Source organism: Helianthus annuus, chromosome 5 (assembly GCF_002127325.2).
Source record: "Helianthus annuus cultivar XRQ/B chromosome 5, HanXRQr2.0-SUNRISE, whole genome shotgun sequence".
Taxonomy (NCBI): Eukaryota; Viridiplantae; Streptophyta; class Magnoliopsida; order Asterales; family Asteraceae; genus Helianthus; species Helianthus annuus.
Genome location: NC_035437.2, coordinates 155,051,349 through 155,073,456, shown reverse-complemented (window position 1 = coordinate 155,073,456; position 22,108 = coordinate 155,051,349). Strand labels below are relative to the sequence as shown.

The window sequence follows — 22,108 nt, the reverse complement described above, 5'->3', positions numbered from 1 at the left end:
TTTCCCTGATTTAATCTTAGCCCTTGATTAACATAATGGATGGTCAAGATCACTTCCTATCCTTTCTAGCCAAATAAACTTCCTATTATATCTTCACCCATGTTTTACATTGTATAAATGCATAAATCATGTTTTCCCTTAGATTTACACGTTTATTTTGGCATTTAATCTCGTTTTTAGACCGTCGATTTTAGATTCACGTTGTGGTTGTGAAGATGAAGGGGACGTGAAACATTAAGGTATTAGGGTGAAAGGGGTGGGTGCGACAAACTATGAGGTAAACTAGTTTATCTCGCGGGGAACACTGCCGCCATCAAAGTTTACCTCGTGAGAGGACTTGATTTCGATGTATACCCACCGCACAGGGGAAGAAGAGAGAGACTTGGATAATGGTGGAGCCCACTTTTTTCAACCAATCACAATCATTTTTTTGTTTTTTTATACAACCCCCCCCCCCCCAGCCAACAATTAAATAACTCACCAATTAAAATCAACCACCTCTACCAAACTTGTGCCCCCACGCCGGTCGAATCCATCAAGCCCCTCTCCCACGGCATCCCCCCCCACACACACACATTCCGGTGTGATCTTAGTTTCTACAAATATCTTGTTCAATAATATTTCAATTTTCTTTTTGATATCGTTTTTAAGAGGCAAACAAAATACCATCATCGTTTACTTTGGTTTCCTCTGCGTTAATAATTGTCTTATTTTTCGAAACGGGTTAGTAATTATTTTATACTGCATAGATTTATAAACGTACAAAGAATCTTTTATCTAAAGAAAAACACAAAGAATGAACGTAACTCTTATTGGTCTCTATATACCGTTACACCATAAAGGTCACGAGATACTAGGTCCGAATTGGGTCATACATACAAATTTCAACAATTAAAATAATTTTATTTAATAAATGATTAAATTATCTCTAAAGTTAAAAGTTCTCCTTGTGAAAGTCAAATTTGGTGCTAGTCTTGTGAGAAAAGTCAGCAGCAAGTTGTTTCAACTCTTTGACTGGCGCTGGTGCTCCACAATAAAATACCCCTGTAATTTAAAAAACAAAATGTTATATAAGATTTTATGGCGCAACACACATTCGGTAAAGGGTCAAAATGGGTTAATGTAATATATGTTTGGTTGAACCGGCGGACCCACTCATCCAGGCTTGTTTGGTTTGTCGTTTTTCAAAACGGAAGCTAAAGGCTCGATCCATAAATTTTGTCAAAACTGGTTGAACCGGCCCGTATTTAATTTAACAATTGTATAATTTTCATAAAACTTGAATAATAGAAGAAAATAACTCACCTATACGTTGAGCGTTGTGAGTAAGAGCAATCCGCTTATAAACGCTTCTCCAATTGGGCTTTGCAAAGTGAGACTTGACCCGAGTACCCGAAATTACATCAACACCATTTTTGGCATGATTTAGCGACTGAAGCATCGTGATCAAAGCGGATCTAGCATCACCTTCTTCGTAGACACTTGTGCAATAGTTATGCATCTCGATCACACCATCGTGATCAATTTCCGCAACCTCGTTCATCACCCCTTTAAACCAATCAAATGACCCTTGTTCCCTTGTGACCCAATAGAAGTAAGCCCGTGTTGTCTTGAAGTTGCTCGCGGAGTTCTTTTTCGACTGTGGTGACATTGGCGGCATTGCGTTGTTGTTGCCGCTCTCCAAAGCCTCGTCTTCCTCTTGGTTCGCTTTCATGTTGTTCACGATGTCTTTAACGATACTGATCATAGGGGTTGCACCGATGCCTAACCCGACCAACAACACTACATCATATTTCTTGTAGTCTTGTGCTGGTGCACCATATGGCCCGTCGATTAGAACCTTTGGGAAACTGTAATTTGATCAAAAGAGTTAGGAATCGTGTCGGTTACTTTTTTATTAACGATTGTTGTTGTTGATGGTTTAATAACGCGATATAATTGTAACAATGAGAACTTACCTCGGGTTGTCTCCTTGGTTATCAGCTCTTAGGAGTCCACTTTTACCGTTAGCTGGTGGTTGGCATACCTACACACGACCAAAACCGAGTCAGTTAAAAAGGAAACGGGTTATGTTTTATGACTAACGGGCCAAACACGTATATCACTACAACAAAACTATCACGACAATTTCTAACACTTCTGTGACAAGTTATGCGGTTTTGGGTCAAAAAATTTAATTGTTATTAAAACTATATAACCTTATAATAGTATATGACAAGCTAGTTATTACTAAGTGTATCTGTCTTGATCCTTTTTACTACGCTATTTTGTTGCTCAAACACATACCTGAGAGAAGACCGTTTTTAGTTGTCGGGTCCAGTCACCGAGGGTTCGGATATGCACACTTAAGTAGTCATCTCCTGGTGCTGAAGTTATCGAAAACGGGTGCCTGAGCCATGATTAAGTCAATTTACAACTTACAAGACATATTTATTTGAAAAACAAGCATTTTAAACCCTTTCTACGCACAAGACTCACCATTCAAATGGAGAAACCGCCTTGCAGTTCACAAACATGTACTGCCCACTTTTGTATTTAAAGCCATGAGGCTTCGACATGTGAAGTGCCAACACGTTTCCCGGGTAAACAGCCACCTTCAAAACCAAAAATTATGTCAGTCAAGTGTTTCAGGTCAACCCAACCTGACCCTGTGACATGTGACATGTGACATGCGACATGTGACATGACCACTATGTGATCGTTACCTTTAATATCTGAACAGGCTTGACGCTAGATCTTAACGCCCGGATTAACCTCTCACACATATAAAGCAAAATCGGAACCGCCAAGTACATCCAAGTCTATCATTAAAGAAGAAAACGATAAGTTCAACAATCGCGAAAACGTACACACAAGCGAATCCTATAACGTTTGTTTGTACTCACCGTCTTCTTGTACCATTCTTTCGTGAGGTAAAGTTTGATCCCGTGAACTATGAGCAAAGTATAAACAATAATGAATAGGTGGTGCGAGTACCAAAAGGCGTTAAAACCCGTGAGTTTCTTTAGCGGTTTTGGTAGGTTCAGTCTACCACGCCTTAGCCACGGGGTCGCTAAAGTAAAGGCTATTGCCATTAAAACCACCATCGTGATCCCGGTATACCCTTCTGCTTCCTTCACAAAATGCCAATAGCTATCGGGTTGTTCCCCGAAATATTGAACCATTGGTTCATACTCCTCTTCGGTTGCACTAAGAAGTCGAGGGAAATCACACGCTAAATGCGAAATCGCATGGAGCCCGACTCCAATCATGATCCCGACAGCGATCACCTAGTGTACCAATAGAAGTTAAGTGTGAGATGACATGGAAGTTAATGAATTACAAAGAACATTAAATCTAATTCTACTAGACAATTAACTTTCAACGATGAAAACATCATCGAGTGATGTATCCGTCAGTGATCACCGACATATAATCGACAGTTAGTCAAAACCACAAATTATATATACATAAATGTATTTATAGTATCTGTCATTATTCTCTTGGTGATTACTGACGGCCTCCCCCTTCCATGGGGGGTCAATAACAGATATGTCTGTCGCTGAAAGCCCTCTGTTTGTTGTGATACGCAAAACATTCACAAGATACTCACTTTGTGGAAATTGAGATTATCATCAAAGGGAACCACAACGCCAAGTTTGGTCTTGTTCCTAAGCCAAGTGATGGTGTTTCGACACACGGGTAACAAAATCAAAGCCATGTTTAACTTAAGCGTCTCAGCCGCACCTTTAGCGACACAAACACAGTGCCCCATTACATCAAACGCAGCGCGATTTTTGTACTGAATATATTTCCAAGTAAACAAACCCGCCATCGCCCCAATCCAAAGTGCAATCACCCAAACTCTTTGCCAGTTGTCTTGTAAAAAGTACTTAAACCCATCATACCCGCGTTGTATAATGTTCCTATCGGTCACATTTCTGAGCTTTTGGCTCAACATAATGCTCAGATTTTTGCTTTCGCCTCTCACTGTTTGTGTCGGCGATTGCAGTAAAAGGGTCTCCAAGCTCTCAATCTGGTTTTTCGAAACGCAAAAATGTATTGTTAATCGTCTTTTTAATGTTTTTAAGGAGTTATATCAAATGTAGTTGAAGTAGAATGATTAAGAATGTATACCATGATGTAACCAAGGTTGTCCGGGTCCAATTCTTCCATGATCAATGCCGCATATTCATCTGCTTGTGTTTGTATTTTTGATAACTTGTTTGCCGAAGCACTCAAGCTTATAATCTGTCGTATTATACAAATAATTTTTAAAAAATTAGATACAACTAAAAAATCATCAAAACTTGTTTGACTCGTTTAGATACATGGACCGTACCATAATACAATCATCTTGGTCTAACTATATAAAGTGTGTCTCAGTTGTGATCGATATATTTAACATGAACAATTATACGAGTCGTGTTTAAGTTCATCTGTTGACATGTCAACGTGACATGATTCAAAGAAGAAATCATAGATCATACCTCTCGAACTTCCTCTTCACTGATTCGGCCATCCGCATCTTTATCAACCCTATATTTATGTTCTTGAATTAGTATAACATTTTTCAAATCAATAACTAAAACCAAAAATAATTTTACTACATTTATTTAAAAAAAATAGTGTAAATTGCCAAAATCACCCCTGAGGTTTGGGCATGTCTGTCATTTTCATCCAGACGTCTGACTTTTTTTTGCCAAAATCGTCCCTGAGAGTTGGGATTTTTTGCTATTTTCATCCAAATGTTTGATATAAAAAATAAAACAAATTAGATGTTTGGATGAAAATGACAAAAAATCCTAAAAGTGAAGGACTATATTGTACAAAAAAGTTGTTTTGAATGAAAATGACAAAAATGCCCAAACCTCAGGGACGATTTTGGCAATTTACTCAAAAAATTATTATAAATTCTTACATGTCAAAGAAAGTTTGGAGCCTTGAATCAAAACTTTGATCAGCAATTTGGTCCCAAAACTCCTTTAACTGAGCTTTGTTAATCACGGCTCCGGTGATATTCCGTCTGCGGCTAAGTGCATCGAAGAGTTCTCCGGCAAAGTCTTTCGAATCCTTGTTCATCCCTGCCGGATTGTAAATAAATAACCATAATTAAATAAAATCACACAACAAAATTAAAGAAAAAAAGAAGTTTTGAGTTATAAGTTTACCAATGCATTCTCCAAAAAGTGCCCGGGGAAGTAAACCGTTAGTACCCGCGGTGAGATCATCAAACCGCTTCTCAAGGGCGGCCCAAGCGGCCGCCCCATCAGTTTTACTGATGAACTTCAGCCCAATAAGAGCATGAGTGGCCGCGGACTTACTCCTGTCATACCGTCCGACAGGTGTCCGTCTAGAAAACGACGTAGTCATTTTTCTAAGCTCTTCGGACACCTGGCGGATTTTGGAGGACGCGTTCCTCACCATGGACGCGCCCAAAGAACTCCTCTTTCCCAACCCTTTAGCCAACAAAGCCAACTCTGGGTCCTCCACGTCAGCGCCACCCGCAGTCTTCACACTGTGGACCGCAACCGAATCATCGCCGACATCTAACGTAACTTCCACGTACTCATCATCGTCGTTTTTCGACCGCAAACTTCCACTCGCGATGCTACTACCGGCATCATCGGGAACATTAAATCGTGCACTTTTGCGAGTTCCTCGCTTGTTTAACGGCCCGCTGAACGCCTTTCTGTCGGTTCCAAAAACCTCGGAGTCGGAACGACGGCTGGTACTCTCCGGTAACCCGTCGCTGACGTCACCGACGTCATCGGGAATACCCATTTTTTGCATTCGATTCGATTCGGAACTCAAAAACGTTTTAAAATAAGAAAAGATTAGATGATGTTTGGTGATTGAAGCTTGAAAATATGAGTTGAAGGGGGGTGTGTGAATTTTGGGATTTAAAGAAGGTATAAATAGGGTCAAGGGTTGGTGAAATTTGTCTGTATAAGACAGCTTTGCATGTTGTGTATCTTCATGTTCCAGAAGAAGGATCCGAGTTGCCGGTTCCGGTTATGTGTGAGATTGAAAAACTGAGTCAACTCTGTTTTTGAATATGTCAAACACGGATTTATGCGTAACGGTTTTTCAAAATGTTAGGTATTTCATTATGTGATAATTATCTTGAGAATGCTAAATATTGCGAGAATTGTGAGAACGAATGAAAAAAACAATCAAAACCGATTTTTTAATACAACATCAAATAATTCATTTCACCTCTCAAAATCATTGCTACTAGATTTTTTTTACGCATGTGTAAATATAACAAATTTACACATGTGTAAATGACAAACTTACACATGTGTAAATTTTCTTTATTTACGAATTCACGTAAATTTAATTTCTAACACTGTATTCGAACAATAATGATAAGTGTAAAAAGAAATTTTGAATTTGAATTGTTTTTGACCGAGTTCTTGTGGTTTTTTCATTTGTTCTCACGATATTTAGCGTTCTCATTTAAACCCTCCTCTTTCTTTTATATAAAATATAAACAAAGTAAATTTTTAATTGTTATCTAGATATATGGTGTGGTCATAAGATACAGGTATAAAAGTATTTTAAGAGTATGTTAGTTTTTCGTTAACATATAAATAATTTTTAGTTAGAACTAATCTTAAATCCCCGCTTTACGGGGTATACGGTGTAAAATCATGATAAGTAGCAAACAAACGATGCCCAAAGTTAAGAAAAAAACATAAAAAAAACATGAATTTCTAACATAAATGACTCACGTGACGTACACTACTAGAAAATAAGCCTTTAGTGACGCGCAATGTGTGTCATTAAAGGGTATAGATGACACGCGAAAACACGTCAAGGAAGCCCCCGTCATAAAATGAATATGACATGCTTTTGTGTGTCATATGTTTATGGCACACATTCACGACACACATTCATGACACACATGTACGACACACAATGCGTGTCAAGGAAAGCCCTGTCATAAATAAAATAAACGAAGATGACAGACGTAAATGCGTGTGATGCTTTTTACCTGATTTTTTTTAAATCTAAAATTATTGATTTTCACATTAAAAGACAATTATTTTACCAGTTTTTTTATAAAATTTATATATTTTTTATAGTTACTAATTTCCACATTAAAAGACAATTAATGTCTCATAATACAAAAATAATTACATATTAAAACCTATATAAATTAGCAAACTTTTTGTGCATAAGGACTTGTAAGTTGTGCTTTGGGTGTTTTTAAAAAAAAAACTTGATTTTTTGTTTTAACACAAAGGTTTGTACATTTTCCAATTTTAACCCTACATAATTTGTTTTTTTTAACTTTAACCCAAAACTTTTCATTATTTGCAATTTAACTTCACAACTTTTATCACTTATACTTTTCATCTTTCGCAAATTTTCGTTTTACGTATAGTTCTAAAATTTTCGAGTTAATACGACGCAACGTGCATGTGTGGTTCAACGTTTTTACTTCTATTTTTCCATGTTTGACAGATTCGTCGCAATACGCATATTATAGGTCGAGTCAGTGTTGGTTGTCGTTGACGGTTGTGTGACATTAGTACTATTTGACACCGTTTTACGCCCCGCCGCAACGCGGGGTGTGCTTTGAGGATTTTTCAAAGAAAAAATTGCTATGTATATGGTTGTCCTAACGTTGGCTTTGGGGGTTTTCCAAAAAAAATGATTTTTTTTTACTTTTCACCCAAAAGTATTTCATAAATTACTTTTAACCCAAAACTATTTGTTTTTTACTTTTAACCAAAAACTTTTTATCTTTTACAATCTATCCTCATAACTTTTTTTACTTTCAACTTTGGTCCTTTATAGTTTTCGTTTTCCGCAAATTTTGCGCTCTATGCTTGGTTCTAAATTTTGTGACTTAACACATCACAGCGTGCGTCTTTGGCTTAACGTTTTTACGTTTTGTTCTAAATTTTGCGAGTTAACACGACGCAACGTGTGTGTGTGGGTGAACGTTTTTACATCGTCTATTTTTACCCCGTTTGACAGGTTTAACACAACGTGTGGGTCGTAGATCGACTTAGTTATAAATAAAGCATCCCCGCCGCAATGCGGCGGGTCGTAATCCTAGTTTAACAAAATAATCAACTTTATAACATAATTTTGATAAATAATAAAAAATAAATTACATTTATAGCGAAACAATTAAACTTATACAACATTTTTTTATAAGATATTAACGAATAGAGTAAATTACGTTTTTGGCCCCTGGTTATATCACTTTTACTACATTAGCCCAAAATAAGATTTTTTAACAATTGTGCCTCCATGGTCTCTATAACTAACTATTTTAGCCCCTGAGTCTAACTCAACCCCTAACCCTGGTTAATTATTTGTCACATGACATGCACATGATGGGCATATTTGTAATTTCCCCTCCCCCTCTACTTTTACTGACTTTATACAAAATAAAAAAAATAATTAAATCAACAGTGTTCAGTTTCAGATTTTTATGAATAAGAACAAATCAAAAAATAAAACCCAAATTCAAGGACAAGAACCCATCATCCCCACATCATCATCTTCTAAATCAGATCTTTAATAACACATCATCATCTTTCAACGCTCGATCGTGTAAAGTCTACGTATGTGACTACTGTAAGTGCTAACAGATCTGAAACAAGTGTAAGTATTAACCAACAGATCTGAAAATAATCAAAACATACACATTCCGATTGCAGATCTAATCACTATCGCCGCCGTGATGATCACCTTCCTTCTTCTTCTTCTCCTTCTTATCCTTTTTCTTCTTCTTCTCACCTTCATTGTTGTGCTCCTTACTTCCTCCATCTTCTCCGTGGATCTTATCAATTATCCCCTCCTTGTGTTCAGACTTCGATTGATCACCTTCGTGCTTCTTGTCATCGGATTTGTGGTCAGATTCGAGCTTGTCGTCGGATTTGTTGCCGCCGATGTGGAGTGCATCTCCGATATTGTTCATGATTCCGACCATTTTGATCGCTTCTGTGTTCGAAAGTATTACTGAAATTAATGAGGTTTTGATTTGGTGTGGGAAATTGGTACATTTTGATTTACTGAGAGTTGCAGGTTATTGAGGTTCATCTTTGTAACTTAAGGGAAGATGAAAGTTGCAGAAAAAGTCATAAGGTTTTAATTTCCCATCCATCAAAATTAATTATTGTTTTATTTTTTATAAAGTAAGTAGAAGGGGAGGCAAAATTACAAATATGCCCATCATGTGACAAATAATTAACCAGGGTTAGGGGTTGAGTTAGACTCAGGGGCCAAAATAGTTAGTTATAGAGACCATGGGGGCACAGTTGTTAAAAAATCTTATTTTGGACTAATATAGTAAAAGTGATATAACCACAGGGGCCAAAAACGTAATTTACTCTAACAAATACTATACAATATTTCATAAAATACTAACAAACAAAATCTATACTATATAATAAAAGAAACCATTTATGGGACACTTGTCATTCATTGAGACTATCTATATTTTTGTTTTCTTATTAAATTAAATAATTTACAATTTTGAGGATAAATGTTGATCATCAATCCTCAACAGATAATATTAAATCAAATCTAATCATTATTATATAATACTTAAATTATTGATTATATTAAATTTAAAAATATGTATTATTAAAAGTTGATTATTTTGAATTTACCCATTTATTCAACATTTAGAAGACTTAATATTCATGTTCAATTAGAAATTAAAGTTTATCGATAATATCATATTATTTTTATTTATTTCAATATTTAGAAGACTTGGAAACTTTTTTCGGATGTATATGTGATGAAAGAATTGTTGTTCAAAAAAAAGATGTGATGAAAGAATTTATAATATTTTCTATTAATATTAATAAGTTACATATCTATCTATCTATCTATCTATATATATATATATATATATATATATATATATTATATATAATAAAATAAATCAATTTGAGACACATGACGGTTTATGGGGCGATCTCAATTGTCTTTTCCCGCCTAAATAAATAGTTATTATGACTATTTTTCAAAAGAAGAAGTTATTTCTTGCTGTTTATACCTCTGACAATGCTTATACCAACGTTATCAAAATGCCTAAATTTAAAAAGTTGTTATTGGATTGTCATAGATCTAATATATGATACCTAAAACAACAAATTCTAACAAGATATCATCATCAAATTTTTCGAAATCTGTTACGTGTGATCTATAAAATAGAACACGGGGCAACACCATTTACCAGTAAAACAATATTTATAAATTTATGAATTCTTTGTATATTATCTTAATATATTTATATTCTTATTGAGTCCGTGCCTTAATTTTAATAAATTTTATGTATCTCGGTTATTGAATTTATGTGTAAACTCAATTACTTATAGCTTTAAAGTTTATAAAGTTTTATTTGTTACACCCGTGTGTCACACGGGAAATAACCTAGTTAACAATATTTCATTACAAGATATAATCAAATTGAACAATCTCCATGGGTACGCGATCATCAAATTGAACAATCTCTATTTGTAGACCAAACGAAATTGAGGTGCGTCGGAGCCACTGGCCGGTAAAACCTCCCAACACCGGTCTTCGCTTAACTCCGGCCTCCGCTTAATGTTGGCTCCCCAACAGTTGGCTAACATCATGTAATCCAAGTTTTTATGGCCTGAATTGAGCAAAACGAAAAAGAAAATGAAAACCATGGCAGATCTACAATATCTCGAATCAGATCTACAACCCTTTAACCCGATCTCTGTATCTTCATCACCAGATCCGATGAGGTGATGGACGAAGTCGTTTGTTGGCGGCAATAGCAAAAAAGAAACCTTCGTGTGAGACTTCGTTCAGATCTACCCAGCACTGTCGGTACCGCAGAACTCGAGCACTAACATTTTGTTCTTCTTCGATCTTCAATACTCAGTTAGAAATCTAACAAACACAACAACAAAATCAGATAGAAGGTATTAACCAATTGCATAAATTAAACAACAAACGCATATGAAACTTACTGGTGAAGAAGTGGATCGCGAAGGGAAGACTTAACTTGGTTTTGTTTGGGTGAAAGAAAGGTTTTGATTTTGTTTTGAGTGAAAGAAATTAGAAATCTTGCTTTTGGTTTTGATTTTGAGATGGAGGTGTGATATTAACTGAAGATAGGAATATGGACGGTCAAGATTATTCATTTCTTTATATATATGATGGCTAAGATTATGATCCGCGTGCCATGTGTTTATTTGTTACGGCTAAACTTGAAAATATAATTGCTCCCAAAACGATTGAACTTTCATTTATAATTTTCAAACTTGATTGTTCTATAGTTTTATTTGTTATTTTCAAACTTGATTATTCTATGTAGGGTGGTAAACAAGCCCAGAGGCTCGAGAGCTACTTATTATTGGCTCGGTTAAAAGCTCGAATGAACCAAGCTTTGTAGGATCGTGTTTCGACCCAAACGAGTCGTTCAGAGGAGTTTTGATCAGATACAGGTGCGGAAAACAAGTATCTGACTTAGAAACAGCTAGCAAATCACTTTTAACACCTTTTCGTATTGATTTGACAACGATTACATCCAAATTTCACACTGGCAGCACCTCGGCGTGGTATACAAGGCAATGTTACATGCTTTCGCTTATGTGTACCTTTGCTAAGGTTTCGCTCCAATGTACATGTCACATGAGCGAAACCTCCAACTGACATATAAGCGAAACTATCAATGGTCACATGAGCGAAACCCCTATGTCTCTATAAGCGAAATCCTCACTTAAATTACATACATTCTACAGTTTTCTCGTAAAACATGCCCTGATCTAACAATCTAAGACTAAGACTCGATACAAGACGAAGTCGACAGATGTAGTGCACCAACAAACTCCCCCTCAGATGTTGACGAGTCGTTCATCGAGTCTTTCACAATATTGTGTCTTCACTTCTTCAGTCTTGATCAGTTTCTGGGCTTCTCTCTCTCTATCTTCATCTCTTTCTCTTTTATCACCAACAGACTTCTTCTCTTAGATGTTGACATCTTTAAATTTATCATCATCAACATGCACTCCCCCTCAAATGCTGACTCTTCCTGCATAACACTCTACCACAAACATAAATTTTATGATAAACATTTAAGCATATAGACACCATTTGAAACTTTCTCAAACAAATATATCAATTCATTTCTGATGAACCACTTTCAACTATATTGTCTTTCTTATCACAACAACACACTCTCCCAAACCATCTGTTCATCATGTTTAGCACTTGAATTTTTGAAAATCAGCTTTTCAATATCAGTCGTCGAAAATCTTTTTGAATTTTTCAAAAATTTATGCTAAAACACACCAAAAATCTTTTTGGATTTTCTGAAAGAAAAAAAAATGACATCACTTGTAAAGACAAAGACTAACACTAATTGTAAAAACAACAAGATGCAAAAATGAAAATATTTACAAACAATATTTTTGAAATATTTACAAACAATATTTTTGTGAGTTTGTGTAAGAGGATCATATCAGTTTATGAGACATATCACTAACACCGTTAAGCTTCATTTCATTTTAAGTTCTAAACAATTCACTTAGATTGTCAGTATATTGATCCACTTAAATTTTCACACAAAGTTCAGTTGATCCGATATACGATGTTAATGTTTTAGATACTTGAACTTATCCGTGTGTCCCACTACTTGAATATACTCCCGTATCCAGATCCCAATATTCAGTCTTACAGGTGAGTATACCACAAATGATATCTGTAAAGGGGTTATGTGCGAGGGCCGTGAGAGCTCAGGTCGATACTTCCGTATACGCAGAGAGATGACGGCTTCGACTTTTGGTGTGTCCCCTTTAGAGGATCTTTTTGAATTACAACAGCAGCGACTATCAATTTTATTGTTTCATCACTTTGCTGAGGGCGATGCTATGTTTCAAGCATTTGCGAAAAGTATTATCCAGGGACTAGGTCAGTACTTCCATACAGCAGAAGTCCCGGGTAATACCCCAGATATCACTGAGCATAAAGACCTAGTATCTCATAATAAGGGACCTTTCAAACAAGATTTCAGGGGTTACCTATATATCCAAGCAGTTTTGTTAACCCACAGAATAAGCAAGTTTGAAATTTAAGTTTATATCTCGCCACAATCTATTAAATGTGTAAAAACCTACCGACACATCCGCAGTAAGATTGTTTATCACATTTTATCTCTCCAATTCTTTAGCATGTTGTGACAGTCCACTGATGTACTATCATTTCCTCTTTTCACAACAAAACTCATTTTTGATTTTATCACATTTTTGGCTTTTTCAAATCTTCTAATGTTTTTGGATTTTCTGAAATTTTCTACTCCCCCTAAAATGCAAACACATTAAAGAAAAATTTGAAAACTATCTAAACTCTTGACCCACTTGACACAAAAACTAAACACACTGTACAAAACTTGACAACCAATATCAAATCACATCAATTCGCCATTCACTTGGCATAAACAATCAGAACTCCCCCTATCAACAAACTATTTTCCCATTTAGATTTCAAAACACTTAAGTTTATTTTAATCAAAATGGTTTTTCCGGAAAAATAAGTTTGATTGATTTTACCACTTGTAGGTTTATCAATAATAAGTTTGGGGATGTGGTTCATCATCTTGTCTTTCAACCACTTGTAGGAAAATGCAAGTACAAATTAATGTCCTTGATTTACCATATGCAAGTATGCACAATCAAATTTCCTAACCACTTGTAAAACAAACACAAACAAACCTCTTTACTGTTTGTATGATTGACATTACCATAACCAATTCCTCAAGAAAGATGCCGATACTTGCTCCTCGCTTACCAACCTGGGAGCTCCGGCAAGTCAGGTTTTTAGTCGAAGAAAATATCCACCCAAGCCTGACCAGCCTTGGGTGTCACCGAGTCACCATCACTCAGTTTCTTGCCTTTCCTCTTCTTTTCATAAAATTCTTTAACCCCTTTGACTTTTCGATCAATCATCTTACCAAAGATATGTTTAACTTTAGGGTTAAAGACCTTCTCAGCATCAAATTCCTGTTTGTCATTATAAAATTGGTTAGAAATTTCAACTTTACCAATTTTCTTTTTATAATTTTCAGCCCGAAGCGATGGAAAATCCTCATCATTCACAATCGGAACTGAGTTCTCATCTTTTGAAATAGCTTCACTTTTCGAAACAACTTGTAGCTCATCTGACTTTGTGGAGTCAGATTCATCGCCAGAAGATAGTTCCTCTGATTTTGACCTATCAGAATCATCGCTAGTGCTATCAGTAGCTTTCTTAACAACCCATTTCTGGTTGTCAGATTTAGCTCTCTTCTTGTAAAACTTGTTTAAACATTCACCAATTTCAAATGTAGAATTTTTAAACAATTTGGTTCTATCAACTGGTGGTTCAAACTCAACCACTTGCTCTTTAAGTTTACGAGATACTCCCTGTTTTGATTGTATTGCCTTAGAACAATCTCTGGCAATATGTCCAACAGTGTTGCATTGGAAACAGGTTCTCGTATCTTTCGTCTGCTTAGTCAACTTCTTCATTTCCTCTTGCTTCTTTGCAAGGAACTCATTGTTTGACTGCCTTCAGAAATCTTTCTTTTCTTCTTCTTCAGATGACGTTCCTGAAACAAATGTCATTTTGGATTTAAAATCACGAACATATTTTTCATTTTTCTGTTTTTCTGTTGGAATAAAACCTAACCCTTTCTTTTTGAAATTACCGTTATGGTTTGATTTCTTTTGGAAACCAGAACCAGAACTGTAACCCTTTTTCTTGTTTAATCTTTGTTGTATTCTTGAGGTGTAAGATCTCGGTTTTCTTGTAAAATTTTCATCTTTTATTTCAGAAATGTTAATTTCTGTTAGTTTGAAAACCTTGTTTATCAGTTCAGTTTTGACACCTCTTATTGGAAATTCCTCATCAAGATATAATTTGTCAGAATTATTCAAAGTATAAGCAACTTTAAACAGTTCATCATCCAAATTAGATTTTGATAGCAGGAATTCTCTGTCATAAACTATTTTGCCCTGTTTTTCTGTTTGATCCGGAGAATTTGACTCAGACTTTGACTATGACGTTGACTCCGACTTTGACTCCTCTGTTTCATCGTTATCTAACTCATGATCCATGACTTTCTTCATCAATTGAGATTGTTGATCAGTGTCAGACGATGTATAAACGACATCAATACTTTCTGGTAGATTGACTGACGACTCCGACTCCCATTGCAAATTTATAGCCTTTTTGACTCTTTCATCATTTGGATTTCTGGGCAAATATCCATTTTCCAGCAGGGGTGGACACTTGTTGTAACTGACACCTTGTTTCTTACCAGAATTCTTCTTGTCAGTCTTTTTCTTTGTGTCACTCTTCTTTTCAACTTTCTTCTCAGGAGTCTTGTTTTCAGCATCTTTTCCAGCATCTTTTTCTTCAGTTACTTCATCTTATTCCCATGCCTTCATACCTTCAACAGTAGGATATATCCTGTCAATGACATAAGAAGTACATGAATAACTTTTCAATAAACGATTAACTCTTTCAGTTTCGATTCTTTGAAGCTCTAGTTTTTGTTCAAGAGCAGCACATCTCTCTATATAGTTATTCACAACTTTTTGCTTAGTCATGAATGCTCCTTGAAGCGTCTTCATCGCAATTGTTTGCTCTTCACTTGTATCATTGTACATGTTCATTGCTTTGTTGAGCACATCATAAGATTCCTTCAACCTGTTCATGTTGTTTATCAATTCATTGTTTTTCTTTTTCATTATCTCACAAGTTTCACAGTTCACAGGAATCTCTTTTGCAATAACCTCTTCATTGATCTTGAACTTTGGAACTTCTCTCACTTTTTGTCGGACCACTGATACTGATTCATCATCACTACTCACCGGTGTCTTTACCTTCTTCTTTTTCTTCTTTGCCTTCTCATCCTCACTGTCACTTTCTGCCATCATCTTCAGATGTTCTGCCATTCTTCGCGCATAATACTTAGTTCGATCATCATCACTATCTTCTTCAACTCTGGCAACAAAAGCTGTGTAAGCTGTAGCTTGATCAGGAATGTAATTATCCCAAGAGAAATTTTCCCAGCTAAAACCCTCGGGTAACTTTTCATCATCTTGATCAATCAAACAAGCTTTTCCATCAGCTGAGACATATTTATCCCAGTTGAATGACTTCTTTTCTTCCTGATTAACCACACAAGCTCTCCTTCCAGAATCTTCAATTATGGGTCTTCCATGTGCAGTTTGTGCTTGATGTTGATGTTGTTGAGATGGTTGTTGAGCAACTTGATGGTAGATGGCTTTACGGTAATAATCATTGTTGTTGTTGAAAGGATTCTGAGCTCCACTTGCTTCGCGGTTGGTGCACTCCCTCTTGAAGTGACCTTTCTCCCTGCAACGAAAACAAGTAACTTTAGATTTGTCAAAACCTAAAGTAGAAACATTAACCTCACGAAGATCATCTCTCCCCGTGATCTGCTTGAATTTCTCAGCTCTCCTTAACACGCTTGCCAAACACCATTTTATATCCATAAGTTCCATCTCTTCAGCATCTATCTGGTCGTAATCCTCCTTGGTTAGCATTGGATTCCCGATACTACGTGCAACAAAACAACTATAAGATTCTAAAACCATTCCTAATAAAGACATGTGATTTTTAGCAACTTCGTCAGAATAATCTTGATCATTTTCAAGATTTAACACAATATTGCACTGAAGTTTTCTCCCATTTTTTGTTGCTGAGATGTTCGGATCAAAAGATGGAAATGATGTGAAGCTTGATTTGCTGTTTGATCCTGATGATGAACTTCCAGAAGAATTCTTGGCGTTGTAAGCAGTTTCTATTTTTGGAGATAAATTTGAAGATTTCTCATTCACTCCTGCTTTGTAATACAACCCAATATCTTGTTCGCCATCGAAATCTTTCATCCGAATTATCTTTCGTTGTTCCATTTCTTGAGCTTCCAGCTTCTCAATGAATTTACTCAATGTGAGCGTGTTGAATCCTTTCTTGTTTCTAAGCATCATCAGATATGTTCCCCAAGTCTCGTGCGGTAACGCATCTGCAAGTTTTTCAATCAATTCTTCATTATCTTTTTCGATGCTTAATCTTCTCATGTTGGCTAACAGATTGCAATATCTTTCTATAATTTGCTTTGTGCTTTCATTTTTTAACCCTCTAAACAAATCAAACTCTTTCTTTAGAAGTGACTTCTTGTTCTTGACCATTTCCTGACTACCAACAAACTTTGATCGCAATGCTTTCCAGATTGAATAAGAACTCCCATTGTGTTGCAATAAGACCATAATGTCTTCCTTTACAGCTTGTTGTAGCAGGTTCAGTATCATCTTCTCATCTTTATATTTCTTTCTATGATCAGCACTCAGATATTTAAGAGGAATAATCTCCTCCTCATCATTTGTCGGTCTCACATACTTAGTTTCCACACACTCCCAAGCATCCAGATAATTTGCTTGTACCCAGTTTTCGAAACGACTTTCCCAACCCTTATACTCTTCGATATTCATTAATTTGGGCGGTTTTTGCATTGTTCCCGTTTCGTTTTCGAGCATTGTGTTTTGTGCAACAGTGATTGGGGTTACCGGAGTAGCGAATGCATTGTAAAATTCCTCGTCCATTTTCAGATTTTAAGAATTTATGCAACTGTCCTTAAAAGCGAAACTAAGACTTTGGATGTCCTAAAAAGCGAAATTAGATTGTTCACAAAGGCGAAACCCCTTGTATTGTTCACTGGAGCGAAACCAGTATGATCAGATGACCGAAATCTCTGATAAATGTGACACAAGAGCGAAACCTTCTATTCAAATGAGCGAAACCTCGATATTGTGACACAAGAGCGAAATATGATGGTCCTTTGGAGCGAAATATGATGGTCCTTTAGAGCGAAATAGCAGTTAAAGTGTCACTATGAGCGAAACTAGGGTGTTCAAATAAGCGGAATTACAGAATGTACGTATAAGCGAAACCTATTCGGAAGTTAATTTGATCCATTATTAGTTCTAATTTCAGTGTCAAACATTCCAGGGTTTATTAATGTTCAATTATGCACAATCTATGAAATTTTTAGCTGATTTTGACCGTTAAAATTTTTTGAAATGATGAAAGAAAGGGTAGAAGCAAGAAATATTGATGAATTCCAGCTATTCTCTGCAGAATTCCTCCTCCTGAAGCTCAGATACCACTCGTAGGATCGTGTTTCGACCCAAACGAGTCGTTCAGAGGAGTTTTGATCAGATACAAGTGCGGAAAACAAGTATCTGACTTAGAAACAGCTAGCAAATCACTTTTAACACCTTTTCGTATTGATTTGACAACGATTACATCCAAATTTCACACTGGCAGCACCTCGGCGTGGTATACAAGGCAATGTTACATGGTTTCGCTTATGTGTACCTTTATATAGATGCTGAGGTTTCGCTCCAATGTACATGTCACATGAGCGAAACCTCCAACTGACATATAAGCGAAACTATCAATGGTCACATGAGCGAAACCCCTATGTCTCTATAAGCGAAACCCTCACCTAAATTACATACATTCTCCAGTTTTCTCGTAAAACGTGCCCTGATCTAACAATCTAAGACTAAGACTCGATACAAGACGAAGTCGACAGATGTAGTGCACCAACAAGCTTTAACGAACCCGAGCTTGAGCCTAAAATAGAGCTCGTTAAGTTATTCAGCCCGAGTTCGAGCCTGAAATAAAAAGCTCGTTTAAGCTCGTGAGCCTAATCGAGCCCAAACAACAATTTACTTATTTTATATATAATATAATAATAATAAGGATTATAACATTTGCCAACCGAGCTCGAGCCGAGCTTTGGCTCGTTTAAGTTATACTGAAGCGAGCACGAGCAGAGTTTTTAGCTAGTCTGAGGTTGTTTTTAAAATAGCTTGAGCCGAGCTCAAGCTTTGGATTTTACTTGCGAGCAGAGCTCAAGCTCAAATAAGTAGGCTCGAGCTTCATAAAAACATGACGAGCCGAGCTCGAGGCCAGTCGAGCACGGGCTCGACCCGGCTCGTTTACACCTCTAATTCTATGTACTTTACATGCCTAGACAAATACTAACATAGACATGTTTAATGCTAAATATTTAAAATATATAAAATTTGTTAGAGTAAACTACAATTTAAGTTCATGTAGTTAACACCAAATGGCACGTTGCGTCCTTATTTGACAGAATTGAACAATTAAGTTTATGTGGTTGTCGATTTGAATCAATATGGTCCATTTTAACAGTTCATGTTAGTTAGTGCTAGCACTCGATATATGTTTTGATACCAAAAAATTACATGATTTTAGATACAACCCTATGTGTAACGAATTTTATGTAACCACGTCGATATAACCATAAAAACGAATACGGTACATGCATCGGCGTTGTTTGTCGGTATTTTTTTGGCTTGTGACTATATAAATATCAAATATATGTGACCCGTTCGAATATAAATTTTATTGAATAGATAGCATATTTGAAATTTTATAAAGCCTTATATATTAATAAAAAACGAAAAAGGGTAATCGACATCATTCTACAAAAGAAACTAAACCGTTGTTATACGATACTTGTTAGGGGTGCAAATGAGCCGAGTAGAGCCCAAGCTCGACCAGGCTCGAGCTCGAGCTCGATTAACTTATGAGTGCTCGGCTCGATTCGAGCTTTGTTTTCAAAGCTCGAGCTCGACTCGTTGGTATTTTCTCAAGCTCGAGCTTGACTCGGGCTCGGCTCGTTTATTATCTATTAATTAATATATTAAATAAAAATAACATAAATAATTGACTTTTTAAGCTTGCGAGCTCGATAAATGAAGCTCAGGCTCGTTTATTAAATAAGCTTAGTTTTAGGTTCGAGGTCGGCTTGTAAACAAGTTTAAATAAGCTCGGCTCGACTCGGCTCATATACACTAAGGCTTGCTAAGTCTCGACGAGCCTAACGAGCTTCATGTGCGAGGTTCGAGCTCGGGCTCGATAAACAAACGAGCTTTATTTTAGTCTCAAGCTAGGCTCATGCTCGATAAGGCTCGACTCGTTTTGAGTTTCTTCTGGAGTAGCTCGCGAGCTGCTCAACTCGTTTTCACCCATAGGACTTGATTGTTCAAATTTGCCCGATAGTAACTCAATGTGCCATTGGGTGTTAACCATAGAGACTTAATTAAGGTTTACTCAATTTATTATTATGATATAGGCAAATAAACACGTTTAATACATAAATATTTCAAGAAATTATATAGGACTAAATATAATATTCATTCATCAAAACTTAACTTGTATTTATCAAACTTGATTCGTTTTTAACTAAACTCAAATTGTGACATGACAAGTTGTTTTGTTTATTTATTGTTATATATATATATATATGTGTGTGTATGTATGTATGTATGTATGTATGTATGTATGTATGTATGTATGTATGTATGTATGTATGTATGCATGTATGCATGTATGCATGTATGCATGTATGTATGTATGTATGCATGTATGCATGTATGTATGTATTCTATGTTACAATTCCATGGCATACATTGATTTCTTTTATTCGAAATTCAAGGTAGGGTAAGATATAATATTAATTTTATTTATTTAATTAATATAAGATAAATAAAAAAGAGAGGCAGGAAAACTAAAAAGCGGATATCTCAAATGGATGACACGTGACATATATTAATTTTTTATTATATATATAAATTTCGATGTTGAATGTTTTCTAAAAGGTATAATTTTATATATACCATATATAATAATTACTGTACTAAAAATTCATACTGATGTAATGTATTTCAAAAAGTATTTTATTTTAAGTGAAAAATTTAGGAAGGAATTACAAGGGAATAAATTTAGTAAGAGGAAAACTTTAAAAATTGAAATTTGTTTATGGTTGTAAAGGAGGGAAAAGTAAAGATGACAATTTTTATGACATAACAAATGTGTGTCATAGTATGAAAAATTGTGTGTCATAAATTCTTCAAATTTAAGAAAAGATGACGGTTTTTATGATATACAAAAATGTGTGTCATAAATTCTTCATATTTTACAAATGATGACATTTTTTTGTGACACACATTTTTGCATGTCATAAAATTAGTGTGTGTCGTTGTTCGTGTGTCATTAAAGGTCTTTTTTCTAGTAGTGGTAATACGTAAACGAAACTGAATTAATATCGACACATATTAAAACTTGGATGGGGCACAAATACTCAAGGGACCAAATGTGACCATAAAAAACCGTGCTAAGTAGCAGCCAAATGACGACCAAATCCGTTTATTAGTAAGGAAAGTTTATAACATAATAATTATATTCTTTCTCTTATCCTATTATATACTCGACCACACGAGTGACAACTTACCTAGTTACATGACAAAAATCTCCCTATCACAACAAATATGTTGATACTAATGCCAAAAAAAATCTTTTGTTGTTTTGATGCATATTAATCAAAGTCTTTAAAACGATCGTCGTTGTCTTAATATTACTACAATTAATATTACTACAATAAATACTAGTATCCGAAACACTTTGTAAGCAAGTGAAGGTCGTCTATATCATATTAAATTGCAAGTTGAATTTATTTAACTTTAGATTAAATTTTTCTTACGTTTTGGTGACCTTCATACGTAAAAGAATGATACCTTGAATTACTCATATTTTAATTAATTCCAGCTTATTTAAATCGTTTACCTTGAATTATTAATTATAAGAATCTAAGCATCTCTCTAAATTATTATTAGATCATTATTGTGGTCAAATAAAGTTCCGTTATATATTTAGTTATTAAAAGATGTATCTAATCACCCCATTCAGCCCGTCACTCTCAACTTTTGGTCCACAATAACTCTTGCACTATAAATTTCTTTACTAATGCAAAACTTGTGTACCTAATGAATTTTAATAAATAAATAACTTACGCATGTTTTAATAAAATAGATAACATAAAATTCTTTGTTGTATTTATAAGTTAGTTTAAATGTAATTGTAGTTTTGTGGTTAAAGTATTCTACAAATACCTCTAAAAATGTAACACCCTTGCTTGTTTTATACAATATTTTATATAAGTTTCGTATAAATACATGTTTATACGATTACACATACGTATGACAATACGAGTTTACTAAAACTTTTACAATTAAAAGTAAAA

The 22,108-nt window shown here is 35.4% G+C and overlaps 2 protein-coding genes across 2 annotated transcripts; both read right to left on the bottom strand.

Moving 5' to 3' along the window:
• Window positions 1–797: 797 nt before the first annotated feature.
• LOC110941782 (respiratory burst oxidase homolog protein C) lies at window positions 798–5,888 on the bottom strand. Its single transcript, XM_022183446.2, has 12 exons — window positions 5,151–5,888; window positions 4,901–5,063; window positions 4,470–4,518; window positions 4,117–4,230; window positions 3,593–4,015; window positions 2,886–3,269; window positions 2,706–2,801; window positions 2,479–2,594; window positions 2,287–2,389; window positions 1,959–2,026; window positions 1,306–1,850; window positions 798–1,044 (listed from the first exon to the last, which is right to left on the bottom strand). Exons 1-12 carry the CDS (start codon window positions 5,770–5,772, stop codon window positions 935–937), a joined length of 2,793 nt encoding a protein of 930 aa, XP_022039138.1. The 5' UTR covers window positions 5,773–5,888; the 3' UTR covers window positions 798–934.
• Window positions 5,889–8,665: 2,777 nt separating this feature from the next.
• On the bottom strand, window positions 8,666–9,034 carry LOC110943909 (dehydrin HIRD11-like). Its single transcript, XM_022185640.2, has one exon. The coding sequence runs from the start codon at window positions 8,933–8,935 to the stop codon at window positions 8,666–8,668; it is 270 nt and encodes an 89-aa protein (XP_022041332.1). The 5' UTR covers window positions 8,936–9,034.
• Between the last annotated feature and the right edge of the window lie 13,074 nt (window positions 9,035–22,108).

Excerpts from the sequence above, each read along its gene's own strand:
- LOC110941782 (XM_022183446.2), bottom strand. The coding sequence starts at position 5,772 with ATGCAAAAAATGGGTATTCCCGATGACGTCGGTGACGTCAGCGACGGG. Across the intron at positions 2,802-2,885 it reads AAGAATGGTACAAGAAGACG|ACTTGGATGTACTTGGCGGT; the intron begins GTGAGTACAAAC and ends CTTTAATGATAG. Across the intron at positions 1,851-1,958 it reads AACCAAGGAGACAACCCGAG|TTTCCCAAAGGTTCTAATCG; the intron begins GTAAGTTCTCAT and ends ATCAAATTACAG.
- LOC110943909 (XM_022185640.2), bottom strand. The coding sequence starts at position 8,935 with ATGGTCGGAATCATGAACAATATCGGAGATGCACTCCACATCGGCGGC.